Source organism: Garra rufa, chromosome 15 (genome assembly GCF_049309525.1).
Source record: "Garra rufa chromosome 15, GarRuf1.0, whole genome shotgun sequence".
NCBI lineage: Eukaryota > Metazoa > Chordata > Actinopteri > Cypriniformes > Cyprinidae > Garra > Garra rufa.
Window position 1 is genome coordinate 1,148,066 of NC_133375.1, and position 19,167 is coordinate 1,167,232.

The following is a 19,167-nucleotide window of genomic DNA, read 5'->3' on the forward strand; positions in this document are numbered from 1 at the left end:
CAACCAAAAAATGTTAAAGGGTCAAAAAAATAATAGTCACACTAGGCTCTGAAATAAATAGGAAATATGAAAAAATGCAATAATTTAGAGAATCTTTTGAGAACATTTCAGAATAAATACGTAAATATATAATGAATACTGTCAATGTCAGTAATTACAAAAAAAAAAGATTTTTGCCACATCAGATTGGTCATGCATTTTTTTTTCAACAAACTATTTTTCTTCTTCCCTGTTCTGTCACTATCGGTCAAAACAAGAATGTGACCTCCTACACGCACACACACACACACACACACACACACACACACACACACACACACACACACACACACACACACACACACACACACTTTCTCTCTCTTTCTCTTTCCTCCATGATATAAATTGCATAACATCCACTCCAGAATAGCTTCATTGGTCATAACTTATTCATTCACACATTGTGTCATGTTGTTTGTTAGGATCTCTGTCTAGACCATTTAATCCGATATATCCCTTTTCCAAACACAGTTTAAATGAGTTCTGTTGTTGTACTTCCCACATCTTGGATTCATGGAGTAGTTTGTCAGTCAGACACTGTTCTGTAATCATCAGACAGACACTGATTTGAGGTGTGCATATGTTTGTGACATCAGGCTCCGTGTCTGATTATTTGGTTATCGTGTGGTTACACCCCATAGTGGTATCAACTGCTGTTTAAACATATTTAGATGTGAGTGTATGTGTGTGTTTCTGCATTTTTTCTGTGTTTGCTCATTTTCTAAACACAGTGCCACTTGAAAGGCTCTGGTGGCCGTCGTGCTGCGGGCACAGGAAATGGTGATGATGTGAGGACAGCGCTTCTTAAATCAAAACTGTCAACATCTCTGGGTTATTCAGTTAGACTTTACACTACCCTTCTTTACTCTGATTGGTTCAAGTGCAGATTTTGTGTTTCCAGTATAATGCATCATATTCAGAGGTGATTGGGATGGAATTAGTGAAACAAACAATTGCAGAAGGTCAAAAACTGCACTTTTGCTCGGATCTGTGTAAATATTTATGACCCAGAGTTCTTCTAGAGTGATAATGGTAGTTGTGAAGCTTTTTAATATTTGTTTAGGGGTTATGTGCATAGCACTAAAACCCTATTGTAATTGTTAGAATGGCCAAGGATCTGCGATCTCCATGTAAAACTTATCGGGCAGACCAAACCGTAAGTCCTAGAGACTTGAAACTTGGAGGGATGGTAGTACTCACATTGTCTACAACATCACCAAGTCTTGCCCCAATCAGCCTGATGGGGACGCTACAGTGATCAAAAGTATAAAATAGCTCTTAACTCCAAACTTGTTTGTCACAGACTCAAGTGTCTTATGTCAATGGAATCCGCATACGCTGGACAAAACACACAACTTAAAGTGACTTTTGGCTAATTTTTGGGGTATTTTGCATATTTTTGTAAACACCTACTTTTGCAAACTAGTCCTAGGTTTTCCGCCTGATCAGAACCAAACCAGTGCAGGAGTACTCTCTGGAGAATGAATATCAATAATTGTAAAAAAAAAAGTTGAACTTTCCACTCTCAGTCGTAAAGGAATTTAAAAAAAAAAACGTTTGAAAGGGGCATTGCTGCTTTACTAAAATGGCTATAGCTTTGTTTTGAACGGAATGAGATATCTTCGCCAAACTCACAACGTGTATGTAAGAGCTGAATCTGAGGTCACATGAAAAAAGTTGCAGAGCTTAGCCACTTGGTGGCACTATAAGGAGAGATAAAACACAAAAACGGCCATAATGCAACTGTTTGTCCTATCAACATTAATATTGGTACGCATAGTCTTGGTCCAAAGTGCCACAAGTGGCTATAAGGACATTTGCTTATCTTAAAAAACATGGCTGCCATAGGCCAAAGAACTTTGAGCACCTATTAGACGAGGTTAACGGAGGTCGATCAGAACGAAACTCAGTGGGCCTGTTTGACTCACGGCCTTAAAGATCTAAAGGTTTTGAGAAAAAATTTCAATGGACTTCAATGGGATCAACAAGTTGAAGGTCCAAATTGCAGTTTCAGTGCAGCTAAAGGGCTCAACACAATTCCAGCCGAGGAATAAGGATCTTATCTATTGAAAAAACCTCGCCTTACACTAGCTCTGTGATGTTTGACTTTATGCATTACGTAATCACATTGGAAAAGTCATGCTTGGTAAGTTCTTCGTCTGTGTACTTTGGTTAAAAAATGGAGGGTTGGGTGAAAAAACTCAATCTCATTTACTCCCCCAACTTTAAAATCATCCGACAACAAGTTTTACCTTTTTCCGCAAAGGCCGTTTGACTTTCTTTGCACGTTCGCTTTGTAAACACTGGGTTGGTACTTCCGCCTATGTCATGTGTGACCTTTCCAACGTGATTACGTGAGCATTTGTGGTTAAAAAGTATATACATTTTTATTTTTTTAAGAAAATGACCAATCGTTTGCTAGATAAAACCCTTATTCCTCGACTGGGATCGTTTAGAGCCTTTAAAGCTGCATTAAAATTGTAATTTGGATCCCCATAGAAGTCCACTATATGGAGAAAATCCAGGAATGTTTTCCTCAAAAACCTTAATTTAATCATTTGTAGGGATGCACCGATACGAATCGGCCGATCATGCTTGCGCGTTTTGTCAGTAAAGCCGGTTCTGTAATCAGCGGTAAATGCCATCAGGTGCGTGATTTCACGTTGAGCCGTATATACTACACACAGCCGTTGTTCACTGACGAGCTGCGCAAATCAATGTTCATTATCAGTGTGAATGTGCGCAGCTCGTCAGTGAACAACGGCTGTGTGTAGTATATACGGCTCAACGTGAAATCACGCACCTGATGGCATTTACCGCTGATTACAGAACCGGCTTTACTGACAAAACGCGCAAGTGATCGGCCGATACGGATCGGTGCATCCCTAATCATTTGGTTCAGCAGTGATGCATTATATTGATCTAAAGTGACAGTACAGACTTTCACAATGTTGCAAAAGAAGTATGAGAAAAGGAAAGGGGGAAACAGAACTGTTGCAAGCCAGATTCGAACCTGTGTTTCCCACTTGAGTGCCAAGGCTCAGAGAATCTGAGCATTTCTGAAGACTTTCTGATGTTCTTCTGCTAAGAATCAGAAGAAAACCAGGCTGAAAGCATATCTGTCTACAGTGTTCTTCCTGAAGATGCATGCAGTTTTTTAATCGCTAGAGCACAAAAAGTTAAATTAATATTTGCATGAGATTAGAAAGCACATAGCAGTATTTCTCTTGTTGTTTGGCAGTCTTGTGTGTCTGTGTTGTGTCTGCTATGAGAGCTAGAGTGTTACCATGGACCTCTGCTTGAGATTTCATTCATTTTTCTCTGCAGACAGACTTTCTATTGTGTCAGACAAAAGGGTCAGCTGTCAACAAGGGGTCAAATCAGTTGACCAGAGGTTATATACCCTTTTAAAGCATTTTGGCCAGAAATGCAAAATGTCTCTCTGTGTCCTCACCAACACAAACACACAGAGTGGGTGTTCGAGGCATTTCCGAAATGTTGACGACGCCCATGTGCCTCGGGGCATTAGTTTTGCTAATGAATCAAATGCAGAGGGTGGTCTCGCCCCCTCAGAGAACGTGACATCTCTACAATGAGCCTGAAGTGCTTGTCGTGTTTGTGTGAATATGAATGGAGCCACTGTTGTGTGAGAACATAAGATGAAAAGCTCATATTTCATATCGATTGTTAGAAAAACAAATTATTAGTAGTTTATGCATGCAAAACCTGAAATGTAAAGAAGCAGTCCAAAATGAATTTATGCTGTAGAATTAATGTAAAGTGATTTACAGGCAAATGCTCTCAAAGGACGAAACGTTTTTTCTTTAGGGTTCGGTCACAGAGAGGGAAGGTTAAATATAGAGATAATGAAATTACAGAGTACAACTTTTACAAAGTGTATAGTAATTTACCTCATCAAACAGTACATGGATGTTCATGAAATGGGTACAAAATGTTCAGTGGCACTTTCTATGATGTAAAGTACTACATAGACTTTTTAGTGTGCACAGGCAGTAGATTTTTCTGCCATTACATTTCTTCAGTCGAAAAGAAATTAAGGTTTTTGATGAAAACATTCCAGGATTTTCTCCATATAGTGGACTTTAATGGGGTTGAACAGTTGAAGGTCCAAATTGCAGTTTCAATGCAGCTTCAAAGGGCTCTTCACAATCCCAGTCGAGGAATAAGGGTCTTATCTAGCGAAACGGGTTTAAAAAAAAAATGGAAAGGTCATGCGTGTTTAGTTCTTTGTATGTGTATTCCAGAAAAGGCAGGGTAGGCAAAAAACTCTTATTTTCTTTTCCAACTTCAAAATCATCCGACTTTGTTGTTTTACCTTTTTTTGTGAAGGGTGTTTGACTCTTTGTACACTTTGTAAACACTGGGTTGGTACTTCCACCTACGTCACGTGTGACCTTTTCAACTTAATTACGTAATGCATGAATTAAAGCTAGTGTGAGACAAGCATTTATGGTTAAAAAGTATATATACATATACTTTTTTTTTTTGGAAAATGACCGATTTTTTCACTATATAAGACCCATATTTCTCGGCTGGGATCGTGTAGAGCCCTTTGAAATGTAATTTGGACCTTCAAACCTGTTGGTCCCCATTAAAGTCCACTATATAACAAACAATCCTGGAATGTTTTACTCAAATACCTTAATTTCTTTTTGACTGAAGAAAGAAAGACATGAACATCTTGGATGACATGGGGGTGGGTAAATTAATAGGAAATCTTTATTCTGGACTGAACCAATCCTTTAACGCCAATGAAGAACCTACATTTGAAGTCAAAAGTTTACACACACCTTGCAGAATCATACAAAATGCATGTTATTTTTTATTTAGTACTGACCTGAATAAAATATTTCACATAAAATACTTTTACATATAGTCTACAAGAGAAAATAATAGTTGAATATATAAAAATGACTTCAAAACTTTACATACATTTGATTCTTAATACTGTGTTGTTACTTGAATGATCCACAGCTGTGTTTTTGTTTTGTTTAGTGATTCCCTTGTTCATCAGTCCCTTGTTTTTTCTGAACAGTTAAACTGCCTGCTGTTCTACAGAAAAATCATTCAGGTCCCTCAAATTCTTTGGTTTTTCAGCATTTGTGTATTTCAACCCTTCCCAACAATGACTGTATGATTTTAATCCATCTTTTCACTCTGAGGACAACTGAGGGACTCATATGCAGCTATTACAGAAGGTTAAAATGTTCACTGATGCCCCAGAAGGAAACAAGAACAGAATGAAGATGTGTAGGCCTACATTTTTTTCTCATTTTGCCTAAATATCATATTTTTTTCATTTAGTACTGCCCTTCACAAGCTAAAAAAGATACTTACATGTTTCTCAGAAGACCAAATAAGTTATATTTACTCAAAATCATTGTTAGTCATTGTTGGAAATAGTTTAAATACACAAAAAGTGCTGCAAAACCAAAGCATTCGTGAGACCTGAAGGATTTTTTTGAAGAACAACGGGCAGTTTAACTGTGGATCATTCAGTAACAACACAGTATTAAGAATCAAGTGTATGTAAACTTTTGAACAGGGTCATTTTTATAAATTTAACTATTATTTTCTCTTGTGGGTCTTTTTAATGCAAAATATCTTATTCAGGTCAGTACTAAATAAAAATGCATTTTGCACGATCCCTCTTATTTTGGTAATATAATGCACATTTTGCAGATTCTACAAGGTGTATGAAAACTTTTGACTTCAGCTGTATATCTTTAGGAGTGTAGAAGTGACTTCAGAAACAAAGGTTTAGTTGAACCTCGAGGTGATAAAGGATGCAGGTTTGTGTGTGTTTGATTTTGCCGGAAGCCAGTAGCTGGATTCTTTGACCTTTGAAATGTTGTTATGACAATGCTCAATATTTATCCTCCACACATATTACAGTTCCTGCAGCAAGTGAGAATGGGTGGGGCGACTTCTTAGCAGACAGTTGTTATTGGCTCAAGTCTACGAGAAACAGTGGAATTGTAAAAGAATCAAATGTTATTTAACCTAAATGTGAAAACACCACAATAACATGTGAACTTTTTTTTTTTTAAGATTCCCACATACGCAAAAACATGATGAAGGCTATTGCTCTGAACATCTGGTCAAGAGTTGCCAATACAGTGTAGCAGTGAGAAATGTTGTAGTTTAGAGAAGAAAAGAAGGTAGTGTGAAGACTGAGACCTTGAGGATGACAATCTGAAGGGCAGAGAGCACCGTCACAGTCAGCCATTGACATCTGGCTGGAGCTCTGTTTGCTTAATGACTTTACTGTTAGCACTTCATTGCCAGCTCTGTCACGTCTGAAGGTCAGTGTGTTCGATAAATGAAAACAGAAATCTCTCTTTTACAGGAAGCTTTCTGGAATAGGCACTACTGTATGTAAGTGATATTTGCCATCTCCTTTACAGGCCCAATTTCCTGAAGAAAAACAGCTTTCTGGTATTTTCTGTATAATGTTTAACTGTGTGCTATGCCTTCACACACGTCTTTTATTTGCTTTGGTTTGTTGTTTATGTTCATGTTTGCAAAAACCAAAGTTACTGGATAATATACATTCAGTTGAATTTACTATTGTAAATTCAATAGTAGGGCTGCCAAAGTTAACGTGTGTTTTTGCTTGATGGCAAGATGGTCTTTTTTGTCTGGATGTATTCATTCATTAAAAATTAATAAATACAAATGTAAAATACATAAAATTATGTACACCTCTTCAATGATCAGCATGTTTTAATTCCTATATTATAATGAATGTAAAAAAAATTTTGAGGGCATAAAACCTATGGAAGTACGTTTCTGCCACTGAATAAAAAATAAAAAATAGGGTTTTTTTTTTTCAAAATTGTGAGATTTTAACACAATTGCGAGTTATGAAGTCAGAATTGCATAACATAAACACGCAATTCTGAGAAATAAAGTCGCAATTCTGGGAAATAAACTCAAAATTAAAAAAAAAATTCTCAGAATTGCGAGTCTATATTTCTGAATGCTAACGTTATAACACGCAATAGTGAGTTATTAAGTCAGAATTGTGAGATATAAACTTGCAAGAGCGAGTTATGAAGTCAGAATTGCAAGACATAAACTCACAATTCTGAGAAATAAAGTCAGAATTGCATGATATGAACTCGCAACTGGGAGTTATAAAGTCACAATTGCGAGACATAAAGTCAGAATTCTGAGACATGAACTCAAAATTCAGAGAAATAAAGTTGCAATTCTGGGAAATAAACTCAAAATTCAAACTTTTTTCTCAGAATTGTGAGTCTATATCTTGGAATTCTAACTTTATGACACGCATAATATAGACTCACAATTGCGAGTTATAAAGTCACAATTGCAAGCCACAAACTCGCAATTCTGAGAAATAAAGTCGCAAATCTGAGAAATAAACTCGCAATTCTGAGAAATAAAGTCGCAATTCGGAGAAATGAAGTCGCAATTCGGAGAAATAAAGTCGCAAATCTGAGAAATAAACTTGCAATTCTGAGAAATAAAGTCGCAAATCTGAGAAATAAACTTGCAATTCTGAGAAATAAAGTCGCAATTCGGAGAAATGAAGTCGCAATTCGGAGAAATAAAGTCGCAAATCTGAGAAATAAACTCGCAATTCGGAGAAATGAAGTCACAATTCGGAGAAATAAAGTCGCAAATCTGAGAAATAAACTTGCAATTCTGAGAAATAAAGTCGCAATTCGGAGAAATGAAGTCACAATTCGGAGAAATAAAGTCGCAAATCTGAGAAATAAACTTGCAATTCTGAGAAATAAAGTCGCAATTCTGAGAAATGAAGTCGCAATTCGGAGAAATAAAGTCGCAAATCTGAGAAATAAACTCGCAATTCTGAGAAATAAAGTCGCAATTCGGAGAAATGAAGTCACAATTCGGAGAAATAAAGTCGCAAATCTGAGAAATAAACTTGCAATTCTGAGAAATAAAGTCGCAATTCTGAGAAATAAAGTCGCAAATCTGAGAAATAAACTTGCAATTCTGAGAAATAAAGTCGCAATTCTGAGAAATAAAGTCGCAAATCTGAGAAATAAACTTGCAATTCTGAGAAATAAAGTCGCAATTCTGAGAAATAAAGTCGCAAATCTGAGAAATAAAGTCGCAATCCTGGGAAATAAAGTCTTTTTGACTTTTTTCTCAGAATTGCAAGTCTATATTTCTGCATGCTAACTTTATAACACGCAATAGTGAGTTATCAAGTCAGAATTGTGAGATATAAATGCAATTGCGAGTTACGAAGTCAGAATTGCGAGACAAACTCGCAATTCTGAGAAATAAAGTGGCAATTCCGGGAAATAAACTCAAAATTCTAACTTTTTTCTCAGAATTGCGAGTCTGTATCTCGGAATTCTAACTTTATGACACTCGAAAGTGAGTTATTAGGTCAGAATTGCAAGACATAAACTCACAATTCTGATAAATAAAGTCAGAATCGCATCATATAAACTCGTAATTGCGAGTTATAAAGTCACAATTGCAAGAAAAAAATCGCAATTCTGGGAAATAAACTCAAAATTCTGACATTTTTCTCAGAATTTTGAGTCTATATCTCAGAATTCTGACTTTATAACACTTAGTTAGAAGTTATTAAGTCAGAATTGTGAGATATCAACTCACAATTCTGAGAACACACCTTTTTCCCCCTTAAAACTGGACTTTATAACTCACAATTGCGAGTTTATATCTCACAATTCTGAGAAAGCAAGTTAGAATCGCATGATATAAAATATTTCTCGCAAATGTAAGTTTATATTACACAATTCTGAGAAAAAAAGTCAAAATTGTGAGATAAAAGTCACAATAACCTTTTTTTATTTTTTATTCAGTGGCGGAATGGGCTTCTATACTCTTCTGATTATAATGAGGAAAAAAGCTTCATTCAAAAATTTATTTTAAAGGTTTTATTAATATATATATATTTAACAATATAAATAATAATATTCTAAAATTGCTTAACAATATTTTAAAACCTTTTGTACAACAACAGTTAAAATGTCTCTTACAATATGTAGAATGTGATGTGACTACCCAACAACTTTTATATTTCTGATTTAATTTTTTTTTTTAATTAATAAAAAATAATACATAAGGAAAACATGTCATTATTTTTTTACATGATAGTTAAACCACATGATATTTCATGGGTCAATTTTTTTTTCTTTATCTTGTAAATTTGTCTTTGACCCCTTCACAGAATGGAAATAACCATCATGTACAAAGTTTTCTCCTAAAAGCTGGTGCAATTACATCAAAAAGTCAACAGATTCCATGTGGGCCTACATATCTGTTAGTAATATATTAGTGATTCTTAAAGATATCTTTAAGATTTATTATAGATATCTCTATTTTTCCCAATATGAGAAAGTTACGTGAGTTGTGGTGGGATTTACTGCATTCTCATGGCTCTTTTTACAGTTCTTGAAGTGTTTGTTTGAGCAGCGCTGCTGAGGCATTGTTAGATGTCTACTAGTACTCACCCATGACCCTGTATAAACCCATGGGAATTCAGATGTTTACTCCCAGGAGATGAAGCCACAGCTGGAGCCTTAAACCACCGCTGCACCCTGCAGACATGGGACCGAGTTCAGAATAGACACAATTGGGATGCTCAGCTCTGGTACCCTATTTGGGAAAACAGACAGTGTGAACTGAGAACAGTGGTTTGCACAGACCAGAATTTCAGTTTCTGTTCAAGCTCAAAAGTTTTTATAAACCTTGCTAAACTGGTTTAAGCTGGAAGTAGCTCATTTTGCTGGTCTCCCAGCCTGACCAGCTAAGGAGTGGCCAAAACCCCTCTAAAACCGGCCTGCTGACCAGCTATGACCAGTTAAAACCAGCAGGGAAACTATTATAAAAATATCACAGACATAACAAACCTTCTGTGTGAGAAGTACATGCAAATATAAGATAATCCACATAATTATTAGTGAACAAAATACAATTTTATTTCTAAACCTAATTTTTTTGTTGTCAAAGCTTTACATTTTCTATTTACTGCTGGTTTCAGTAAGTTTTGCTTCAAAGAGACATCCTTTGAAACTGTGACCTTTTCTTTGGCAAATGATAAAAGCTCGGCCTTGGATAAGGAGCCACGTTTACACTTTTCTTCTCTCTCTGGCGCTGCAGATGCCCTCCATGGGACGACTTGCTTTACTGTTAGCCAATTTATTTGCTGTAAGGGCACCTGTTATGCAAAGTCTTTTACTTTTAAAACTTTTACATGGTGTTTGGTAGAGGTCGACCGGTGGATTTTACCAATACCGATAGCTAGGTTGGACCACACTGGCTGAAACCGATTAATCGACCGATAGTTTTTAAAATGGCTACTGAATGGAAAATAAATAGTGCTCTACTATTTAAAACAAGTAGCCTACTGAACCATATTTTGTAAATGAATAAAAATATGAATATTAATTATATATTGGTCATTACAGTTAGTTCATAGTTCATATCTAATCTAAATAATTTAGTCACACACACCGGATGCGTCACATTCAATTCAAGCGGCGGACTACAAGAGTTTATTTGAACACCAAATGGGCAAAAGTATACTGCTTTCTCCAATAAAGCAGCATCTAGTCAACAAATTAATCACTTAGTAATGATATGAAAACATGTAATGGTTGCCGATGTTGTAAATCACCTTTGAAGTGTCCCGCTCTGTGCAGCGCGCGGTGTCACGTATCTAAACAAACTGCATGTGCTGTCAGTGATATCCGCCACTAGAGGCCGCTCTTGTGTTGTATAACAAAGACTATGGGGACTCAGCCGCTCTAGCAATGAACCCAACCTGGAAAAACTATCGGCATGGATTTTTGGCAATTAATCGGCACCGATATTTGATTGGCGGAACTATCGGTGCCGATTAATCGGCAAAACCGATACATAGGTCGAACTCTAGTGTTTGACCATAAGTGTATGTTGGCAGTGTGTGAACACAACAACCCTACAATGATAAAAATCCACCCACTCCTTATTTATTAATCCCCATTAAACCAAATTAGTCTCATTAGGCATGCCGTTTTTATTCTCTAAGCAGTGTGACATCACATTGTTTAGGCCCTACCCACAGCCTCTAACTGACAGTCCTCTATTGCCATAGATTCCACCTTTAACAAGTTGTTTTTGGTTGTACGCTGTCCTCCATTTACTCCACGCTTGAACAGCTGTAACGCCAAAAATGTCTTGTATGCAATCCTGCTGTTCTTATTGAATGTAAGACTAAACATAAGTCTTCTTTTTCTCCCAATATCTAAACCACTGAGGACGCAGTGGATTACTTTTATTTTTGAGGGTAATGCGCCTCAAAATCTACCTAAATACGCTTATGTCTGCGCAGATCATTTAACTCCAGACTGCTTTGTGAATGTCATGTCGTTATAGTGCTTAGCTAACATTTTCATTACATTACATCAAAGTATTTTAGCTTGGTGGTACTAGCAAACACATCCTCCCTTCACTGTCGAGTCGATGAAATGGCTCGGTCCATTAAGCTCTGTTTCGGCCCACTTTTGCTGTGTTTGGCTTCCTATAAATTCTTTGGTTTTTCAGCATTTTTGTGTATTTGAACCTTTTCCAGCAATGACTGTGTGATTTTGAGATCCATCATTTCACCCTGAGGACAAGTGAGGGACTCATATGCAACTATTACAGAAGGTTCAGACACTCACTGATGCTTCAGAAGGAAATACCATGCATTAAGAGCCAGGGGATGAAAACTTTTGAACAGAATGGAGATGTGTATATTTTTTCTTATTTATTTATTTATTTTTTTTCATATTTTTTCATTTAGTACTGCCCTTCAGAGGCTACATAAGATACTTACATGTTTCCCAGAAGACAAAATAAGTTAAATTGTTTTTCCTTCTGGAGCATCAGTGAGTGTTAAAAGCTTCTGTAATAGTTGCATATGAGTCCCTCAGTTGTCCTCAGTGTGAAATGATGGATCTCAAAATCATTCAGTCATTGTTGGAAAGGGTTCAAATACACAAAAATGCTGGAAAACCAAAGAATTTGTGGGACCTGAAGGATTTTTCTGAAGAACAGCGGGCAGTTTAACTGTTCAGGACAAACATTGGACTCATAAACAACTATCACTAAACAAAAAAACACAGCTGTGGATCATGCTGTGGTATCATGCCGCTAGCATGCTTTCTTTGCGACCTTTGCTACAAAAGTATTATCTGATTATCTCAAAAAAGCAATCACTAGTGTGATTTTTAAAATTAGTGAGTTATCAGTATTTAGTGATAACTTTTTCCTTGATGAAATGTTAAATGGTAAATACATTTGCTGTTTAAGCATATAGTATGCTAGCATGTGTGGTAGATGGCCTCAGCGCTGACAGATTAGGACTGAAAACCATTTTTAAGCGAATAGTGAAATAACAGTAGCCGTGTGTTTCAGAAGCGTCACGCAGGTCTTTATGTGCTTCCCTACAGAGATCTTTTCAAAGGTCCATTCAGCTCTATCACAACAGCTGGCCTGTGTAGAGGTCACCAAAGAGTGATCGTATTGACATATTATGACAGACTAGTAATGTCTGACATTAAAAGAAAAAGATTATTCTGAAGATACCTTTGTAAAAAAGTACAATTTAGCATATTTTCCAAAAGCAATTCTGTCATTAATTACTCACCCTAATGTCATTCCAACCCGTAAGACCTTCATTTATCTTCAGAACACAAATTACGATATTTTTGATGAAATACAAGAGCTTTCTGAACCTGCATAGACCACAATGCAACTACTATGTTCAAGGCCCAGAAAAGTAATAAGGAAAATGATAAAATAGTCCATGTGACATCAGTGGTTCAACTGTAATTTTATGAAGCTACGACAATACTTTTTGTGTACAGTACAAAGAAAATGACTTTAATCAACATATTCTTCTCTTCCATGTCAGTTTTTGATGTTTGTTTAAATCACTAAACTTAACTATGAGCAATAATAATAGTAATGCATGTCTGAGCAAACAGCATGGACTTTGAGAAACCGGCTGGGAGAAAGTGTCAAATGATGTTTGAGAAAGAGTGAGGGAGGATTGAGTGCAGCACAAAGGCCCACTGATGTGTGTCTGTGTGTAATATACACAGTGTGTGGAGTCTCTGTATGTTTACTGTGGTAAGGGCTTGAACAGTGGCCTGTTTGTCTGTAGCCAACATAATAAGGGCAAGACAGAGAGCAGGCCTCACTTTAAACCATGATAAAACAGGTAGAGGCCTCTTTTCTTCCTCATGTCACCAAATATAACAGCAGCGAAAATCTGCAGCCGTTGGTTACTTGATAGTAGAAGTTGGTTGAATCAATATTAAAATGACTCTAGAAGCACGCAGTAAAGGTACAACCTCAGCGTGTGTGCGAGAGGCGCATGTGTTGATGTTTGTGTGGATGCGAGTCTAATGTGATGAATGGCTTTGGCTGCAGGAATGCACTCTAACCTTGTTATAAAGCCACTTTGGTATAAATAATGCAAAGCAGCATGGAGCAGCACACTTACTCAGCTGAGAGAGTAAATAAATCAGCAGTTTAGGAGTTCTCTGTTTCGGTCGTAACATTAGTGTCTTGAAGGAATGATAGAAAATCTCACCTAATTCAATCATCACGGCTGTTTACTTTTGTGGTTTAATAAATCGAACAGTTCGTTCCTGGAAACACTTAGCTGTAGCTATTAACGGTTAGTCAGGCTGCATTCATGTTTGTTTTCATTCTGGATTTATATATATTCATAACTTCACAGCTATTTCCCCTTCAAGTGCATTGCACATTCTGCTTTTTGAGCAGAAATTATAGGAGACCTATTATGCCCAATGAAACAGTTCATCACATGCTGGAGTGGGACTTGGAGGAGCCGTCAACGGTTTTGGAGGATCCACTGGTAGACGAGTACCTGGCAGGGTCACTTCCTCTGGTGCAGGAAATGGCTTTTGAGGATGCATGGGCCAGTTGGTCACTGGCAGAAGGGGCTTAAAGTGAGCGGCAGGTAGAGCGAAGTGTTCAGAGACACTTGGAGGATCCACCTGTAGATGAGTACCTGGCAGGGTCACTTCCTCAGGTGCAAGAGCTGGCTTTGGAGAACACATGGGCGGTTTGGTAACTGGCGGCAGGGACTTGAAGCGAGCGGCTGGTAGAGCAAAGTGTTCAGAGACACTTGGAAGCACTGGAAGTTCTCCCTCTATTGGCTTCAAAAAGAAAGATCTCACTGGAGGACTGACTGGAGTTTGCTGAAGTTTGACCTCCACAAAAAGTGGAGTTGGCTCAGTGGTCTCTTGTTTCTTCAGCTTTCTCTTCTTCTTTTCTCCAGCCTCTCTATGCCCACTTTCTCCCTCTATCAAATTTTCGAGACTCTGCATCTCTGTATTTTTCTGCTGCACATGTCCTCTCTCTTTTATCTTTTCAAGGCTTAGTGTCTCTCTTTCTTTTTCAGCCTTGTCTTTATGACTTTTTCCCTCATTTATCTCTCTCTCCTTCTTGAACTTTCTCTTCACCTGTCTTTCCTCCTCTTTCTTTCTATACTGTAAAAGCAATTTTAATGGTTGTAGATAAACATTATTGCAATACATTTTACAGGACAATACTATTTCAGACACATTTCACATTTTACAGTTATTTCAATGTCTTACTTACAGTTTCTTTGTATTTAATTGTGGAATTTACTAGCACATTCTGAGTGAAAATTATTACTACATCTATTTGCTTTCAATGCAAACTCAGGTACCTGGCGGCTTTTCTTCCCGCGCTTCCTTTTTTTGGCAGTGAAGTCGAAAGTCATGTTTACATGATTTGCACTACCATGTGCCCTTACTTGTATATTGTATTTTTCTTTTTATATATTATATGTTTATTTGTATTTATTCATTTTATTTTATTTTTTTTAATTCTACCTTTGTATTTAATGTTACTGTTTGTATTTAATGTCACTTTTTGTATTTAATGTTACTTGTATGCACCATGGGTCTGAGAGTAACGCAATTCCAATTCTCTGTATGTCCTGTCCATGTGGCAGAATTGACAATAAAGTTGACTTTGACTTTGACTTTGACTTCGAAAGCCTCACTCTCACCCGTCTTTGTCAACGGTGCCTTTGGAAGTTCTTCAAGTGTTCAAGTTCTTCAAGTTATCATAAAATTATGAATAAATGCAATACAAAATATAAATTATTACACCCATGTTAAAATTTAGGGTATTTTCTGTGAAATGAGACCATTTATCAAGTTATTCCAATGTATGTGAGTAGGGCACTGTTTTAAATTCAGGCGTTCCAAAATCAGTAAAAAAAAAATATAACAAAATATACCAAAGAGCTTAAGAGGTTAAACTTCTGATAAATGTTTTTCTAAGCGCACACATCCGAAGCACGTGCACATAAAGCGGCTGTCACATGGCATGTGAGTACTAAACTAAACTCTCTTTCATGTCTAATTGCGTTTGAACAGTCAAATACACACAAGTTTATGTTAAAAAGACACAGGAGTTACAAAAACAGTTGGTTATGTCCATGAAGGTAAACAACTGGGAAAGAAATTGCATGTTTATATAAGTTCTGTGTGGCAGCAGCGTAATATAGAGTAAATAAATCAATAAATCCACATGCTTGCAGAAAAAGGCTTACCAAAACAAATTTGTTGGGTCCTTTTTCACTTTTTTTGAGTTGGTAGATGCATTGGAGACCTGATTATAGCACTTAAACATGGAAAAAAAGTCACATTTTCATGATATGTCACCTTTAATTATGGACAGTGTTAGTGAAGAGCTTGAGATAAGATGTGGGATGTGTGAAGAAAAGATTTTTTATTATTATGTACGTCATTTTCAGTCAAGCTGTAATTTTGTAGATTATGCAAGTATAATGTGTAAAAAATTGATTCAGTTTTGTGTACTGATACTTCATTTCTTTTTTTCCTGTGATTTTTGCAGTGCTGGCTCGGCTGGTTTCGGACCTGCAGGCGTTCTTGCTGGTTCTGGACAGTGAGAATCTCAGTTATATCGCTCAGGCCCAGAAAAAATCCATCTCAGAGCTGCTAAATAAACTACAGGACAATAAGGACGCACCAGGTAACCACTTGATTATATGAAGAAAATGTGTGATTGTATATCTAAGTATGCATTACTGTTGCATACTTGGGTTGGTGAGATTTTTTGATGCTTTTAAAAGTTCGCTCACCATTTATTTGATCAAAAATATGGTAAAAACAGTAATTTGTGAAAGATGATTTTAATTTAAAATAACTGTTTTCTATATGAATATGTTTTTACATTTTAATAACTTAATTAAACTTTTAATAAAAAAAATAAGAAAATAAAAATTAATTTTAAAATATAAAAATATAATTGTAACATTTAATAAAAACATTAAAAGTATTCAAAATAAACATAGTATATATAAAAAATCTTACTAATGTCTGAAAGTTAGTATATGTACAGTTGTAAATTTTGTAGAATGTACATTTTGAGCTCAACTGTAAATATAAGTAATGTTGAAATGTTTTATTCATTGATGCTGATTATTTTTTAGGGAATGCATATTCAGTTCAATTTCAAATTGATATTTTATACTTGTTGATCTTAAATTGTAATTAAAGGGGTAGTTCACCCAAAAATGAAAATTCTGTCATTAATTACTCACCCTCATGTTGTTTCAAACCCGAAAGACCTTTGTTCATCTTCAGAACACAAATTAAGATAGTTTTAATGAAATTAATGACATTTCTGACTCTGCATAGACAGCAACGCAACTGAAAAGTTCAAGCGTCAGCAAGCATCGGGGTACTCTCATGAACGTGTGTCTAAGAGTGACACAGAAAACAAGAAATTGTTTAATAAAGTTGTTGTTTTTGTTTTCTTTGTACACAAAAATCTTCTCATAACTTCATAACATTACGGTTGAACAATTGATGTCATATGGACTATTTTAACAATATCCTTACTACCTTTCGGAGCCTTGAACGTGTCAGTTGCATTGCTGTCTATGCAGAAAGCTCTTAGATTTCATCAAATATATCTTAACTTGTGTTCTGAAGATGAACAAAGGACTTACAGGTTTGGAACGACATGAGGGTGAGTATTTATTAGTGACAGAATTGAATATTCCTTTTTGGGTGAAATATCCTTTTAAAGAGAGCACTTTTGTTAAGCACCCCATCTGTGAACTACTGCTGCAGCACAGCTCCGACACAGCCGGCATGTTTTATATGCTTTCTCATAACTGTCATAACTGAGATCCACCTGCGGCTGTGGAGACTGAGAATAGTCACAGGATAAAGCGAGTCAGTGCAGGGTCATGGAGAGGTTGAGAGGGACAGATGTTCAAAGATCAAAGATCAATCTGTTAGACTTTTCTATGTAAATGCCCCTGTTATGAATGGCTAACCTCTTCATACCACAGTTTATAGCTTCACTTTGGGTTTTGGGCTCATTTCTGTGTAAATAAATGCTGATTATATGTGTTTTCTGTTCAGCGGAGGATGCAGAGTACATGATTATGAACTGTCCCTCTGGAGGCCCCAGTGATCTCAGGGAAAGCACCACTGCTGAGGCTCATTCCACAGAGGAAGCTCTTCTAGTCACCTCTACTGACCGCCTGCAGCCCGGGGTGAGTCCAGGCCTCCAGACATCGTCATGATATGTAGTAATACTTAATGAAAGAATTATGGACATGGTATCAGCTATAAATAGACTAAATAGTATTTGGCTTATCAAAGAAGAGAGATTTTTATTTTGAATGAAAGCCCATTTACATACAAGCAAATATTATTTGAGTTGGTATGGACCCTGATTACATAATACACATTCCTAGTCTTATCGTGGACCATTCATCTGTTCATAGTCAGTTTTCCGAAGAAAAAATGTTTGGCTTTCTAATCGTTCATCAGAATGTAATAACTGCTCCAGTCACATCACGTCACCAGCCCCTCCATCCATGTCACATAGCCCTACATATTTAACTCATTGAATATTTATTTTTATTTAGAAATACATAATGCTAGTGTTCATTGTTATTTTAATATTATATACTATGACATTTCATGTTACGTTTGTGTAATGAGCTTGGAACGCTATTTTATGTTTTATTTCTGACTTTTAGTGTTATTCTAATATTATTTATATAATATTACAGTATTTAGCTTTTAGTATTTAGTATGTAGCTTTTATTTATTTATTTATTTTTTTAATTTAGCATTTTGCAGTTTGCATTTTAGTTCGTTTTAATGTAATTTTGTGCTTTTGTTATTTTATTAGTTGCTATAATATTTTTATTCAGCTTTCTATTATTTTTAATGCAATCGTAGTAATTCTAGTACTCAAACTAAAACCATATTTATTAATATATAAATTTAATAATATATAAATTTGTTTTTAATTTAAAATTTTCAGTTTTCATTTAAGTTTAGGTGTTAGTAATTTTGTGCTTTTGTCATTTTATTAGGGTCTTTAATATTTGTTTCAGCTTGCATTTATTTTTATTTCAGTTTTAATAATTCAAGTACTTAAACTGTTTTGTTTTTAGTTTAAGTATTAATAATTTTGTTCTTCTGTCATTTTTTTTTCATTTTTTAAATATTTTCCATTTAGCTTTCATTTTTTTTTATTCAAGTTTTAGTAATTTTAGTACTTCAACTATTTTGTTTTTAGTTTAAGTTTTAATGATTTTGTGCTTTTGTAATTTTTATTTTTTTTTATATTTTCTATTTAGCTTTCATGTATTTTTATTTCAGTTTTAGTAATTCTAGTACTTCAACTGTTAAGTTTTCAGTTTAAGTTTTAATAATCGTGTGCTTTTGTCATTTTTTAAATATTTCTATTCAGCTTTCATTTATTTTCATTTCAGTTTAAGTAATTCTAGTACTTAAACTTTTAAGTTTTTAGTTTATTTTGTGCTTTTGTCATTTTTATTAATTTTTCAAATATTTTCTTTTTAGCTTTTATATGTTTTTTTTTTTCAGTTTTAATTCTTTTAAGTACTTAAACTATTTTGTTTTTAGTTTAAGTTTTAATAATGTGCTTTTGTCATGTTTATTTTTTTTTATATTTTCCATTTAGCGTTCATTTATTTTTATTTCAGTTTTAGTAATTCTAGCACCTAAACTATTTTGTTTTTAGTTT

The 19,167-nt window shown here is 35.5% G+C and overlaps 1 protein-coding gene across 1 annotated transcript in view; it reads left to right on the forward strand.

The window, feature by feature from the left end:
* Window positions 1-19,167, forward strand: part of LOC141287522 (actin filament-associated protein 1-like 2) — an 82,316-nt gene that overhangs the window by 2,476 nt on the left and 60,673 nt on the right. The window contains exons 2-3 of the mRNA XM_073819686.1: window positions 15,982-16,119; window positions 17,523-17,656. Coding sequence (XP_073675787.1) covers window positions 15,982-16,119; window positions 17,523-17,656 — 272 coding nt within the window. The remainder of the gene's footprint in view (window positions 1-15,981; window positions 16,120-17,522; window positions 17,657-19,167) is intronic.